Source organism: Staurois parvus, unplaced genomic scaffold, assembly GCF_062004578.1.
Source record: "Staurois parvus isolate SC_StPar_1 unplaced genomic scaffold, SC_StPar_1.0 ptg001683l, whole genome shotgun sequence".
NCBI lineage: Eukaryota > Metazoa > Chordata > Amphibia > Anura > Ranidae > Staurois > Staurois parvus.
Window position 1 is genome coordinate 43,176 of NW_028319479.1, and position 14,425 is coordinate 57,600.

At 54.5% G+C, this 14,425-nt stretch overlaps 2 protein-coding genes across 4 annotated transcripts in view; one reads left to right on the forward strand and one right to left on the reverse strand.

Moving 5' to 3' along the window:
* Positions 1 to 4,918, forward strand: part of LOC149434764 (chloride channel protein ClC-Kb-like) — a 37,363-nt gene extending 32,445 nt beyond the window's left edge. For both annotated transcript variants that reach the window (XM_089663417.1, XM_089663418.1), the window contains exons 17-20: positions 1,585 to 1,682; positions 2,707 to 2,790; positions 2,870 to 2,956; positions 4,161 to 4,918. In XM_089663417.1, the coding sequence (XP_089519543.1) occupies positions 1,585 to 1,682; positions 2,707 to 2,790; positions 2,870 to 2,956; positions 4,161 to 4,199 (308 nt within the window). In that variant the 3' untranslated portion in view covers positions 4,200 to 4,918. The remainder of the gene's footprint in view (positions 1 to 1,584; positions 1,683 to 2,706; positions 2,791 to 2,869; positions 2,957 to 4,160) is intronic.
* A 2,017-nt stretch (positions 4,919 to 6,935) lies between these two features.
* LOC149434765 (protein FAM131C-like) overlaps positions 6,936 to 14,425 on the reverse strand; it is a 44,756-nt gene continuing 37,266 nt past the window's right edge. For both annotated transcript variants that reach the window (XM_089663420.1, XM_089663419.1), the window contains exons 4-6: positions 12,877 to 13,059; positions 10,864 to 10,974; positions 6,936 to 7,996 (exon numbers count right to left, since the gene is read on the reverse strand). In XM_089663420.1, the coding sequence (XP_089519546.1) occupies positions 7,650 to 7,996; positions 10,864 to 10,974; positions 12,877 to 13,059 (641 nt within the window). In that variant the 3' untranslated portion in view covers positions 6,936 to 7,649. The remainder of the gene's footprint in view (positions 7,997 to 10,863; positions 10,975 to 12,876; positions 13,060 to 14,425) is intronic.

The window sequence follows — 14,425 nt, forward strand, 5'->3', positions numbered from 1 at the left end:
TCATACTTGGGCTTGGAGGACCACTGTAGGGTAGATGGTGAACTCTTGGATAGCATGGAATATGTGCCTCCTCCATTTTTTTTTCCTGGCATTGGGGTGCCATTTGGGTGGCACAATAAGTAAAATAGTTGCGGTTTAGGAGATTTAGGACCTTTGTCAGGGGTGTATAGGCTCCATGCTGGTATGCAGTCATACTTGTGCTTGGAGGACCACTGTAGGGTAGATGGTGAACTCTTGGACATCATGGAATATGTGCTCCCCCCCCCTCCCCTTATTCCTAGCTCTTAATACAAATTTCTGCATTTTTTATGGAATTCTTGCACCAGAAACTGGACGGACGGACGGGGGGGGGGGGGGGGGCATTGTAAATTGAAGGGGTGTGTACACTTACTTTGGATGTGAAGGACATTCGGGAGGAGCCCATAATTCACTTTGGGGGAGGTATGACTTTGCATGCAGCTGAGTAGAGAAGTTTTCTATGGAACTGAATTGTCTTCTGTTAGGAAGCTCATTTCCTATCCGAGGTTTGATGACCGGTTCACTTTGAGGAACCCCGGGGTGGGTATTTGAGGAGCCCCTCGTACAAAAAGTTCATATCACTTGGAGGTCTTTTTGAAGCATGTATTGGTTAAGCGCATCAGTCACATCCAGCATGTTCCGGGGGAAGGGCCCTTCCTCAGGGCTGAGCAGATGAGGATGAGATGCAATAGGAGACCTCCATTACAAAGACTATCAGCACTATGAACCTCCAGGTGGGTCACTCTGAGGGTTCAGGCACTGAGTCATGTCTCCTGGATTCTCGGTGGAGACCGTTCTTCACTCTGGGAATGCTGGGTAGACAAGTGTGTCGGCCTTCCCAGGGTAAGGAACGGTCTCCACCGAGAATCCAGAAGATTCCTCCACAGGAAATATGACTTGGCGCCTAAAGAGGGAATCCGACCTGTAGATAGGTTGGCACCACTGATGGACACGCTTTGCACTGACCACCACCGATGAACCTCCAGGTGGGTCACTCTGAGGGTTCAGGCACTGAGTCACTTCTCCTGGATACTCGGTGGAGACCGTTCTTCACCCTGGAAATGCTGGTAGACGAGTGTGTCGGCCTTCCCAGGGTAAGGAACGGTCTCCACCGAGAATCCGGAAGATTCCTCCACAGGAAATGTGACTTGGTGCCTAAACAGTGAGACCTGTAGATAGGTTGGCACCACTGATGGACACGCTCTGCACTGACCACCACTGATGGACACGCTGTGCACTGACCACCACTGATGGACACGCTGTGCACTGACCACCACTGATGGACACGCTGTGCACTGACCACCACTGATGGACACGCTGTGCACTGACCACCACTGATGGACACGCTGTGCACTGACCACCACTGATGGACACGCTCTGCACTGAACACCACTGATGGACACGCTCTGCACTGACCACCACTGATGGACATGCTCTGCACTGACCCCCACCGATGCACCTCCCAGGAAGCCAATAGGAATACAGAATTCACGTGTTCAGTGTAGAGAGGACTATATATACAATAGACTGCATAGAATGAGCCCCCTGTGTGTGACTTCTCCGCAGAGTCCCGGGTCCTGGCGGGCACCGTGAAACGCTCTCAGCTGATCCGATTCCTGGAGACACACGAGTCCCAGCAGGGGCCACCAACCGCAGATCACAAGGTGAGTGTCACCATCCACCTAACTCTGCTGCAAAATCTCCACCATATCGCTACTATGGCGCCCGACTGCGGTCAGTCCTGCGATCTGCACGGGGCAAGTCTGATGGGGAATCCAAAAACCTGTCTGGAGGAAACGGTCCTTTACATAGTCCTGGGTGCAGCTCCAGATCCTGAGAGCGATCGGGCTGGGCCGCGGGGTGGGCTAAAGAGGCTTCCAAATGCGTTTTCAATGCGTTTCAGATGCGTTTTCAATGCGTTTCGGATGCGTTTTCCGTTTGTTTCAATGGGGATATGCGTTTTTGCTGCATTTTTGTGCGTTTTCTGGATTCCTGGCTCCCAGCATGCACCTGTTAACCTGGGTCATGCGACTCAAAAATGCATATGCGGTTTTACTGCATTTACTGCGTTTTCTGGATTCTTGGCTCCCATCATGCATCTGTGAAACTGGTACATGCGACTCCGAAATGCATATGCGTTTTACTGCATCTTGGTGTGTTTACTGGATTCCTGGCTCCCAGCATGCATCTGTGAACCTGTAACATGTGACTCAAAAAAATGCACGGGGAGATGCGTTTTTGGTGCATATTTTAAACATGTGCCAAAAATGAAGCATGCGGGACTTTTTAAAACGCAGCGCAATGGTGTGAAGAGTTCCAGGGGATTTATAGGGACGCATTTTTCATGCATTTTTCTGCTCTTTTAAACCCCAAAATCGCATCAAAACCTGATGAGCGTGAAGAGTCCCGCAGGCTGCGTTTGTGCTGCATCACCAACAACACGCCTCCCCATGGAAATGAATGGAAAACGCATCCGACACGCGTGGAAATCGTGATCCGCATTTCTGCCAAGCGCGCCAGCGTGGAAAGGGCCCCGGAAATCAATGTGCAGCGGCTGAAGGGTCACAGAGAACAATCAGAATGTTTTTATTATGGGCGGCGATGGAGAGATTCGGGCTGCGGAAGGTACAGCGCCCCCCGGGGGGCTCTCCTGCAATGTTCTGCTGACAGGCGCTCCTCCATTTTCAGGTTTCCTGCGCTGGCACGCTGGGAGAGGGATGCGTCATTGATCCGGTCACTTTCCAGCTCTCCTCCTGGACTTCCCTGCATGAGGTAAGAGCGCCGCTATGTCCAGCACGCTGGAAATTTCTTCTGTGTCCAGCCTGTAACATGTCTCCCCCATCCCCTGCAGGCCCATCACCTATTCGAGCTGCTCAGCCTCCAGCATGCTTTTGTCACCGAATTCGGCAAAGTCGTCGGCTGCGTCACCCGGAAGGAGGTAAGTCGCCCCAATCATCCTCATTCTCTCACCCAATGAATGGAAGAGGGCGCCACTATCAAAGTGTAGGCTGGAGATGGTGGCGCCCTCTTCTGTTTATTCACAAAAAGTGCATTAGGGTCATGCACAGCCTGGATTTGAGGGGCTGCAGCCATCTATGGTGACTAATCTACACTTTGATGGTGGCGCCCTCTTCTGTTTATTCCCAGTAAGTGCATTAGGGTCACGCTAGACCCGGATCTGAGGGGCTGCAGCCATCTATGGTGACTAGTCTACACTTTGATGGTGGCGCCCTCTTCTGTTTATTCCCAGTAAGTGCATTAGGGTCACGCTAGACCCAGATCTGAGGGGCTGCAGCCATCTATGGTGACTAGTCTACACTTTGATGGTGGCGCCCTCTTCTGTTTATTCCCAGTAAGTGCATTAGGGTCACGCTAGACCTGGATCTGAGGGGCTGCAGCCATCTATGGTGACTAATCTACACTTTGATGGTGGCGCCCTCTTCTGTTCACAATAAGTGCATTAGGGTCACGCTAGACCCGGATCTGAGGGGCTGCAGCCATCTATGGTGACTAGTCTACACTTTGATGGTGGCGCCCTCTTCTGTTTATTCCCAGTAAGTGCATTAGGGTCACGCTAGACCTGGATCTGAGGGGCTGCAGCCATCTATGGTGACTAATCTACACTTTGATGGTGGCGCCCTCTTCTGTTCACAATAAGTGCATTAGGGTCACGCTAGACCCGGATCTGAGGGGCTGCAGCCATCTATGGTGACTAGTCTACACTTTGATGGTGGCGCCCTCTTCTGTTTATTCCCAGTAAGTGCATTAGGGTCACGCAAGACCCGGATCTGAGGGGCTGCAGCCATCTATGGTGGCTAATCTACACTTTGATGGTGGCGCCCTCTTCTGTTTATTCACAGTAAGTGCATTAGGGTCACGCAAGACCCGAATCTGAGGGGCTGCAGCCATCTATGGTGGCTAATCTACACTTTGATGGTGGCGCCCTCTTCTGTTTATTCACAGTAAGTGCATTAGGGTCATGCAAGACCTGGATTTGAGGGGCTGCAGCCATCTATGGTGGCTAATCTACACTTTGATGGTGGCGCCCTCTTCTGTTTATTCACGGGGGGGATAGCATGGGGGTAAATAATAATAAAACCTGACAAGGGGGTCTAACTTTATAATGTGATTTTCCATTTCAGATGGGAAAAGCCATCGAGGATCTCGCCAACCCCAAGTAATGGCGCCATCTGATGGCCGGAGGAGGACTCTTTGCTTTATATTGTCTGTGGAATCCTCAAATGTCACTGAATGTTGATACATTTTATACACTCCAATCCCTCCATCATGGTACCGCCCCCAGGCTTAACCCCGTATGTACCGCCTCCATGCCGGCCCTTGGATTCATTCTTCACTCGGGACAAAGTGCCCCAAAAACCCCTACAAGGGGCGGGAGCCAGATTTCCCCAACGTATATTTGCAGCAAGAGGGGTGAGACTGCAACCCAGAGTCAGTTTATAGAGGTTTGGGTCAAGGGGGGGGAATTCTCATCTGTAGAAAGTAGATACAGCCAGTGCCGGGACAAGGTCATCCAGCGCCCAGGACAGACTGCGCCCCCCCCCTCGCCCCTCCCCCGTTCAGCATTTGCAAGGTGAGGGAGAGTCTACGCCCAGAAGTCATCACTTGTCAAAGTCACTCCTGTCAGCCTTGTAACAGAAGGAAGGCGCCCCCTACAGTACACCATTGTGCCCGGGGCGGCCGCCCCTCCTGCCCACCCCTTGTCCCAGCCCTGCATACACGACCTGATCACTGACATGTTGCGCCCCCTCTGTGAGATCCTTCCAATGAATCTTCCGTTATATATGGAATCGGCCGTCTGATGTTCCCTCTGATGATCGCTGGACGCAGATTTGGGTTTTTTTTTCTATATTTATACAATTTAATAAAATGAATCAGTTTTTTTGGTCTTCTCCATTTATTATGTGGGCCAGCAGGTGTCAGTAGAGCTCCGTGGACTTTCACTGGGAGCCTGCCGGCACTATTATATTCTGAGGAGGTGATGAGTTGCTGCAGGTGACACCCGTCTGTCAGTTCGTGACGCGTCTCGGCGCCGGGGCCCCTGCGATACGCCTGCTTCTGTTCCAACGGCCCGTTCAGACTTTTGCAGTAAAAGGCGCATTTTCCTGCCCATTACCGCAACACGCCGGAACTGACGGAACAAATGCAGCGAATGCGCCTTGGCAGGACGTTCTCGAGGGTGTCACCGCGTATCTGGGGGGGGGGGGCAGGGGGGGGTTCAACGCACGCTGCTTGATGAACCTGCAAAACTGATTTTTTCCAAGCAACAGTGCAGTCCAATAACGCTTTGTAAATGGGCCCCCAGAATGTAAATGGGTGTCCAGAATATAAATGGACCTCTAAAATGTAAATGGGCCCCTAAAGTGTAAATTAACCCCTAAAAATGTAAATGGGCCCCAGAATGTAAATGGGCCCCTAAAGTGTAAATGAACCCCTAAATGTAAATGAACCTCTAAATGTAAATGGACCCCTAAAATGTAAATGGGCCCCTAAAATGTAAATGGACCCCTAAAATGTAAATTGGTCCCCAAACTGTAAATGAACCCCTAAAATGTAAATGGCCCCCAGAATGTAAATGGGCCCCTAAAGTGTAAATGAACCCCCAAAATGTAAATGGCCCCCAGAATGTAAATGGGTCCCTAAAGTGTAAATGGGCCCCTAAAATGTAAATGGGTCCCCAAAATGTAAATCAAACCCCCTAAAATGTAAATGGCCCCCAGAATGTAAATGGGCCCCTAAAGTGTAAATGAACCCCTAAAATGTAAATGAGCCCCCAAAATGTTAATGGGCCCCTAAAATGTGAATGGTCCCCAGAATGTAAATGGCCCCCAAAAGGTAAATGAACCCCTAAAATGTAAATGAGCCCCCAGAATGTAAATGGGCCCCTAAAATGCTCTGCAACTGTTATAAACCCAGACACTGTGTTGGAGATTTGCGCCCGGCGCCCACTCAGCGCCATCGCTCTCCTCCCTCGCCCCTCAGCGCCATCGCTCTCCTCCCTCGCCCCTCAGCGCCATCGCTCTCCTCCCTCGCCCACTCAGCGCCATCGCTCTCCTCCCTCGCCCCTCAGCGCCATCGCTCTCCTCCCTCGCCCCTCAGCGCCATCGCTCTCCTCCCTCGCCCACTCAGCGCCATCGCTCTCCTCCCTCGCCCCTCAGCGCCATCGCTCTCCTCCCTCGCCCCTCAGCGCCATCGCTCTCCTCCCTCGCCCCTCAGCGCCATCGCTCTCCTCCCTCGCCCACTCAGCGCCATCGCTCTCCTCCCTCGCCCCTCAACGCCATCGCTCTCCTCCCTCGCCCCTCAGCGCCCTCGCTCTCCTCCCTCGCCCACTCAGCGCCATCGCTCTCCTCCCTCGCCCCTCAGCGCCATCGCTCTCCTCCCTCGCCCCTCAGCGCCATCGCTCTCCTCCCTCGCCCCTCAGCGCCATCGCTCTCCTCCCTCGCCCACTCAGCGCCATCGCTCTCCTCCCTCGCCCCTCAGCGCCATCGCTCTCCTCCCTCGCCCCTCAGCGCCATCGCTCTCCTCCCTCGCCCACTCAGCGCCATTGCTCTCCTCCCTCGCCCCTCAACGCCATCGCTCTCCTCCCTCGTCCACTCAGCGCCATCGCTCTCCTCCCTCGTCCACTCAGCACCATCGCTCTCCTCCCTCGCCCCTCAGTGCCATCGTTCTCCTCCCTCGCCCCTCAGCGCCCTCGCTCTCCTCCCTCGCCCCTCAGCGCCATCGCTCTCCTCCCTCGCCCCTCAGTGCCATCGTTCTCCTCCCTCGCCCCTCAACGCCATCGTTCTCCTCCCTCGCCCCTCAGCGCCCTCGCTCTCCTCCCTCGCCCACTCAGTGCCATCGCTCTCCTCCCTCGCCCCTCAGCGCCCTCTCTCTCTCTCCCAGGAAAGACGCCACAAAGCTGGTGATCGATCGATATATTCGCACAGTAGATGGGACACAGAATTGCCAATCACTGGAATCAATACAGCGACATGACCTCACGGAACGCCAGCGCCAACAAACGTACATGAAAGCACAAGGTACGGGCCGACTCCACCTCAGCCTGCATTTCAGTTATGTGTGGAGCCGACTCATTGTCCCAGCCCCTCCCCCCCAGCAGCCATTACTAAGCACAGAAGTCTCACTCCCTCTGCTGCATTCTTTTGTGTAATGGCCGTGGAAGGTGGGAACACTCCCCTGGAAGTCAGAGAAGCCGACCACCGGCATCCACATAAAACTGAAATGGCGGTTCGGGGTGGACTGGCCATTGAAGTAAAGTAAGGCTTTGGGTCGGAGCCTCCTTCAGCAGAGAAGGCCGGGCCCTCCGAAGTGACAGACATATTGCTGATGTGTGGGGGTCCCGTCCCGCTCAGCTGCTGCAAGTCCAGTGGCTCCCCCCTCCCCCCACCGGGTCCCAAAATGCTCCGCAGCAGTCTCAGCCTCCTCGCCTCTAGAGGCAGCAGCCTCCCCCAGCTGGGAATTCGGAGATTGGTAGGCTTCCCTCTCTACTTCTTTAATGAGTCCCAGGAGGAAAGGCTGGAGTCCACGTAGTCCCTCCCCCGAGGAGCACCTGAAAAACACCAGGAAAGGGGCTCATTCGTCAGCCACAGAATGCCGGCCTCCCAGCAGTGCAGTCAGTTGTAGAAGACCTCGTCCTCCGACAGCGAGCTGCTGTCCACGTAGTGGAGCGATTGGTTGAGCCGGGGTTTGCAGGTTTCAGGGGGGACCTCCCCCTCCGCCGTCGCCGGCGCTTTGGAGTTGTCCGAGCTGCTGCTTCTGCCACCGTCCACCGGGGGGCACTGGAAGGCAGAGGGGGGCTCCGACACGTCCCATCTATCCATGGGCAGCAGCTGCTGGGAAGTGGCAGCCAAGGACACGGCGGAGGAATAGGAGAGGCCGGGCAGGCTGCCCCCCAGATCCGAGCCGCAGGCCCCGTGGGCGTAGCTCAGCAGTCGGCTCTGCAGGTAGAAGCTCTCCAGATCTGCGGGGAAAAAAGAAAAGAGAAATACATTGACAACCTTCAGCCACTAGAGGGCGACTCAGAAATATAACTTCCAAAGCTGCTGCCACTCAGGGTCTCTCTGTAGAGCAACATGCTCCGGCATCCTCACCAAGAGGTATAGAGATCCCAGGAAGACGACTTCTATATAGAACCGTCAGGGCTTTATGGTTTTACTGCCCCCCTCCAGAGTACACACAACACGCTCACCTGCCTGGGGTGCTTCTCTATGTCCCATGTGATCCATCCTGTCAAATGTCTACTGTGCGAGATTTACCTTCTCCTGGTCTTGGTGTCACCAAGACAGGAAGTGATGGGAAAATCCACAATATGACAGTTGTCAGGAACCGAATCTTCCAACGGGGACACCTGTTTCGGTAACCGTTGTCCACAATGGGACTTTCCCCACTTTACAGAGATTTATTCTCACTTCCTGTTGTGTCTCCTGGACAGGAAGTGAAGGGAAATCTCCCCAGTGGGACACAGACGAGGAAAAAAAAAACTCAACAGAGGATTTAATCCTTTCCTACCCAGGGCTTTTCTTTTGGGGGAACGCAGATCCGGCACCTCCAGCACTGAATGTATGTAATGGCAAGGGGTGCTGGAAGGTCTATTGATGCTGGCTGCTGAGGGATCTATTGTCACTGGAGGGGGTCTGTTTTTGCATGGTGGTCTGTTGCTGGTGAGGGATCTATTGCTGCTGGAAGGGATCTACTGCTGAGGGAGGGGTCTGTCATTTCTGGCTGCTGCTGGGGGATCCATTGTTGCTGCTGGGGGATATATTGTTGACGTTAGGGGCACATTGTTGCTGCTGGGGGATCCATTGTTGCTGTCGGGGTCTGGTGTGTTATTATGGCCTATTGTTGCTGCTGGGGGTAAGTTTTTGCTGCTGAGGGTCTATTGTTGCTGCTGGTTGCTCTATTGTTGCTGCTGGAGGTAAATTGTTGCTGCTGGTTGGTCTATTGTTCCTGCTAGGGGTCTGTTGCTGCTGGGAGTCTATTTTTTCTGCTGGGTGTTTATTGCTGCTGCTGAGGGTCTATTGTTTCTGCTGAGGGTCTATTGTTGCTGTTATGGGGCCTATTGTTGCTGCTGTGGGTCTATTGTTTCTGCTGGGAGGTTCTTGCTGCTGCTGCGGTCTATTGTTGCTCCTGGGGGCATGAAGGGGTCCAGACTACGGGTCCATGGGGGGTAATCAGCAGCACCGGGAAGGTGAACGGCGTTTTGTTAAAGGGGAGATCCATCAATGCAGCAGGTGGGGGGCGGGGACAGACACTGATGGATTGTCACGCAGACGGTGTCACTGCCCCCTAGTGGATAGGATGAGGTCAGAGAGGAGAAGCGGGGGATCTTCCTTCCGGGGGGGGGGGGGGGGGACTATCCGAAACTCTATCCAAAGCTAAAGAAAAAAGTTGGGGGTGGAGTGACCCTTTAAGGACCCCCATTGCGGCTCCTCAGGCTCCCGCCCGCTGCCTACACTGGGTTGGTTCCATTCATCAGGAGCAGAAGGCGCTGCGCGGGCCCAGAGCTTCCCAGGAGGACGCAGCGGATGGCGGTGCCCCGAGGGGCCTGCGGGAGTTCACAGATGGGCCCCATTAATCCTCGCTCTGCCGGCCCATCTTCCATACAGCACACCCTCATAAGGGGCAGGAGTCATGTGACCCGGTGTGCTAATAATAGCCCAGCAGAGCAGATTCCCCGCCCCCCCCCCCTTCCCCAGACGATAACCCCTCCACTAGTCACCACTGAAGCGGAAGAGCGCCGTGCGGAGCTTACTAAGAATAGCCGCGTGAGCGGAGCATCATGGGAGAAGCACAACCGGGGAAGATATTCGCTTTCTGAAAATAGGAAACAAAATTGACCGCCATTGTTTCCCTTTTAGGACGTTCCTCCGTAAACCCTTCTCATTGGTGGCTGAGCGGGGGGGGGGGGGGGCATCCGCTCTCACCAAGCCTGCAGTACCACACAAGGGCCCATCGGCTCCCAACTAACCCACCCACTGCAGCGAACAAATAACTCAATATCCTTTTACCCAGGGCTTTGTATCTCAGAAGATAGGTGCAGGAACCCCGCCCCCCCTTCTGAGTCACCCCTTGTCTCCGCCCCCTACCCACCTCCGAGCACCTTCACTTGTCTCCGCCCCCTACCCACCTCCAAGCACCTTCACTTGGTTCCACCCCCTACCTACCTCTGAACACCCTCACTTGGTTCCACCTCTGAGCACCTTCACTTGTCTCCACCCCCTACCCACCTCCAAGCACCTTCATTTGGTTCCTCCCCCTACCTACCTCTGAGCACAGTTAGCAACAATAAACCCCCCTCAGCAGTAACAGATCTTCCCCACAGCAATAGATCCCACTAGCAACAAGTGCCCCCAGTTACAATAGATCTACGCCAGCAATAATAGACCAAAAACAGCAATAATAGATCTCCCAGCAGTTAGCATCAACAGAAGATCCCACCCAGCAACATAACCCCCCAGCAACAATAGATCCCCTCCAGTATCAATAGACTCACACAGCAACATAACCCCCCCCAACAACAATAGATCCCCTCCAGTATCAATAGACTCACACAGCAACATAACCCCCCCCGGCAACAATAGATCCCCTCCAGTATCAATAGACTCACACAGCAACATAACACCCCCCGGCAACAATAGATCCCCTCCAGCAACAACAGACCTCCAGCACACCCCAGCAGTCCTTGCTATTGATTCATTCCTGGGGGTGCCGGAGCTGCGTCCCCCACCCCCCCCAATCCCTGGTTTCACCCAATGAGGACGATTCTATGTTATGGCCATTTTGCGATGGTTGGCCCCTAACTGGCAGAGCGATGGAGATATCTGTTACCTTGAAGCTGCCGCATCTCCTGGGAGCCCAACCCATAATGCATCTCTTCATCGTCCAGCGAGGACCAGGCACTCAGGGTGGCTTCAGTGATGGCAAACTGCTCGGCAACCCCTGAAAGAGACAGCAAAGGGTGAAATCTGCCCCGGGCGGCTCTACACAGCTACAGTGCCATTCCCGAACCAGAATCCTTGGTCTGACCAGTCCTGATAGTCCCAGGTGGAGAGTCCTAGGAGGGAGGTCCCAGGTGGAGAGTCCCAGGTGGAGAGTCCCAGGGGGAGAGTCCCAAGGAGGGGAGTCCCAGGGGGAAAGTCCTAGGAGGGGAGTCCCAGGGGGAGAGTCCCAGGTGGAGAGTCCTAGGAGGGGAGTCCCAGGTGGAGAGTCCCAGGGGGAGAGTCCCAAGGAGGGGAGTCCCAGGGGGAAAGTCCTAGGAGGGGAGTCCCAGGGGGAGAGTCCCAGGGGGAGAGTCCCAGGTGGAGAGTCCTAGGAGGGGAGTCCCAGGTGGAGAGACCCAGGTGGAGAGTCCCAGGTGGAGAGTCCTAAAAGGAGAGTCCCAGGGGGAGAGTCCTAGGAGGAGAGTCCTAGGAGGGGAGTCCATGGGGGAGAGTCCCAGGGAGGGAGTCCCTTGGGGGGAGAGACCCCAGGGGAGAGTCCAGGGGGAGAGTCCCTCGGGGAGAGTCCCAGGTGTCTGACCTAATGGTGAAAAATGCCTCTGGGTGGAGGAAATCTGTAACTGGTTCTGCTCACTTCTACATCTTCCAGCTGTGTCAAAGTGGCAGTTGAAAGGGTAGGTAGGCAGACATGAGGACCGACCAATCACCACATTTCAGACTGTTAAGTGGGACCTAACTCAGTCCCGCCAGCACCGCGCCCTTCTTGCCCCTTAGATGTTCATCTACAGGCAGCCCTGAGATTGATGGGGGGCGGTAATGGGGGGAATCTCCATCCACGAGGCTCTGAGGGTGAATACAGGACGTTCCCATCGGCGGGGATCCGCAGAGCTCCATCATCGGGTTCATCTGACATTTATTATCGCAGACGTGAGAAGCAGCTGCACAGCAGATCTGCCCCAGAAATGTGACACTTCCAGGGCCGGGAGGAACCCCGGGGGGGGGGGCAAAATGAGGCCTAATAATCCATGAATCATGAAGATTGTCCGAGGATTCCCCGGGGACGGGCGAGGGGGAGGAATGGGGTCACCCAGGAGAGAGAAGACTGACCGGCAGATGTAACACCAATGATGACCGCCTGCCTGACCTCTGCTCCCTACTGAACCTCTGCTGCCTGCCTGACCTCTGCTCCCTACTGAACCTCTGCTGCCTGCCTGACCTCTGCTCCCTACTGAACCTCTGCTGCCTGCCTGACCTCTGCTCCCTACTGAACCTCTGCTGCCTGACCTTCTCTGCTCCCTACTGAACCTCTGCTGCCTGCCTGACCTCTGCTCCCTACTGAACCTCTGCTGCCTACCTGACCTTCTCTGCTCCCTACTGAACCTCTGCTGCCTGCCTGACCTTCTCTGCTCCCTACTGAACCTCTGCTGCCTGCCTGCCTGCTTGCCTGACCTTCTCTGCTCCCTACTGAACCTCTGCTGCCTGCCTGCCTGACCTTCTCTGCTCCCTACTGAACCTCTGCTGCCTGCCTGACCTTCTCTGCTCCCTACTGAACCTCTGCTGCCTGCCTGACCTTCTCTGCTCCCTACTGAACCTCTGCTGCCTGCCTGACCTTTTCTGCTCCCTGCTGAACCTCTGCTGCCTGCCTGACCTCTGCTCCCTACTGAACCTCTGCTGCCTGCCTGACTTCTGCTCCCTACTGAACCTCTGCTGCCTGTCTGACCTTCTCTGCTCCCTACTGAACCTCTGCTGCCTGCCTGACCTTCTCTGCTCCCTACTGAACCTCTGCTGCCTGCCCTCCATGATCTCTAGCTGGTCATGGTCCTAGTCATGGTCATCCTCTTCAGGTGTGGTCATCTGGTGGAGGAACATTCTGCGCCCCCCACGCTGTGTTGGCCCCGCGTACCGGCTGCAAATCGCGCCTCCTTCAGCTCATCGGTGAGATCGGAGTAATGCTCCTCATCGGTCAGCGAAGGTTCCCAGCCGGACTGGGGGGCGCTCCAACCCTTCCACTCTATCAGGTGGGCCACTCGTCCCCGAGCCATGGCTGTCGGCTTGGTGATGTGATCCTTGATGGTCTGAACCAAACCTGGGAACCGGGAGAAAGGACATGTGAGAGATCGATCGTTGTATGTGAGAGATCGATCGTTGTATGTGAGGGACCGATCGTTGTATGTGAGGGACCGATCGTTGTATGTGAGAGATCGATCGTTGTATGTGAGAGATCGATCGTTGTATGTGAGGGACCGATCGTTGTATGTGAGAGATCGATCGTTGTATGTGAGAGATCGAGGGACCGATCGTTGTATGTGAGGGACCGATCGTTGTATGTGAGAGATCGATCGTTGTATGTGAGGGACCGATCGTTGTATGTGAGAGATCGATCATTGTATGTGAGGGACCGATCGTTGTATGTGAGAGATCGATCGTTGTATGTGAGAGATCGAGGGACCGATCGTTGTATGTGAGAGATCGAGGGACCGATCGTTGTATGTGAGGGACCGATCCTTGTATGTGAGGGATTGATCGTTGTATGTGAGAGATCGATCTTTGTATGTGAGAGATCGATTGTTGTATGTGAGGGACCTATTGTTGTATGTGAGAGATCGATCGTTGTATGTGAGGGACCAATCGTTTTATGTGAGAGATCGATCGTTGTATGTGAGGGATCGATTGTTGTATGTGAGGGATCGATCGTTGTATGTGAGAGATCGATCGTTGTATTTGAGAGACCGATCGTTGTATGTGAGGGACCGATCGTTGTATGTGAGGGATCGATCGTTGTATGTGAGAGATCGATCGTTGTATGTGAGGGACCGATCGTTGTATGTGAGAGACCGATCGTTGTATGTGAGGGACCGATCGTTGTATGTGAGAGATCGATCGTTGTATTTGAGAGACCGATCGTTGTATGTGAGGGACCGATCGTTGTATGTGAGGGATCGATCGTTGTATGTGAGAGATCGATCGTTGTATGTGAGAGACCGATCGTTGTATGTGAGGGACCGATCGTTGTATGTGAGGGACCGATCGTTGTATGTGAGGGACCGATCGTTGTATGTGAGAGACCGATCGTTGTATGTGAGAGACCGATCGTTGTATGTGAGAGACCGATCGTTGTATGTGAGGGACCGATCGTTGTATGTGAGAGATCGATCGTTGTATGTGAGGGACCGATCGTTGTATGTGAGGGACCGATCGTTGTGAGAGATACCCCCTTCAACCCCCCCTGTACAAATCCCCTCCCCCTGTACAAATCCTCCCCCCTCAACCCCCCAACCTCCAGCACAAATCCTCCCTCAGCTCCCCCCTCCCACCACAAATCCTCTTATTAACCCCCATCCCCCCTCCCAGCATGAATCCCCCCTCCCAGGACAAATCCTCCCCAATTCAACTCCCCCCAGCATAAATCCTCCCCTTTACCCCCCCTCGTAGCACAGATCCCACCCCTCAAC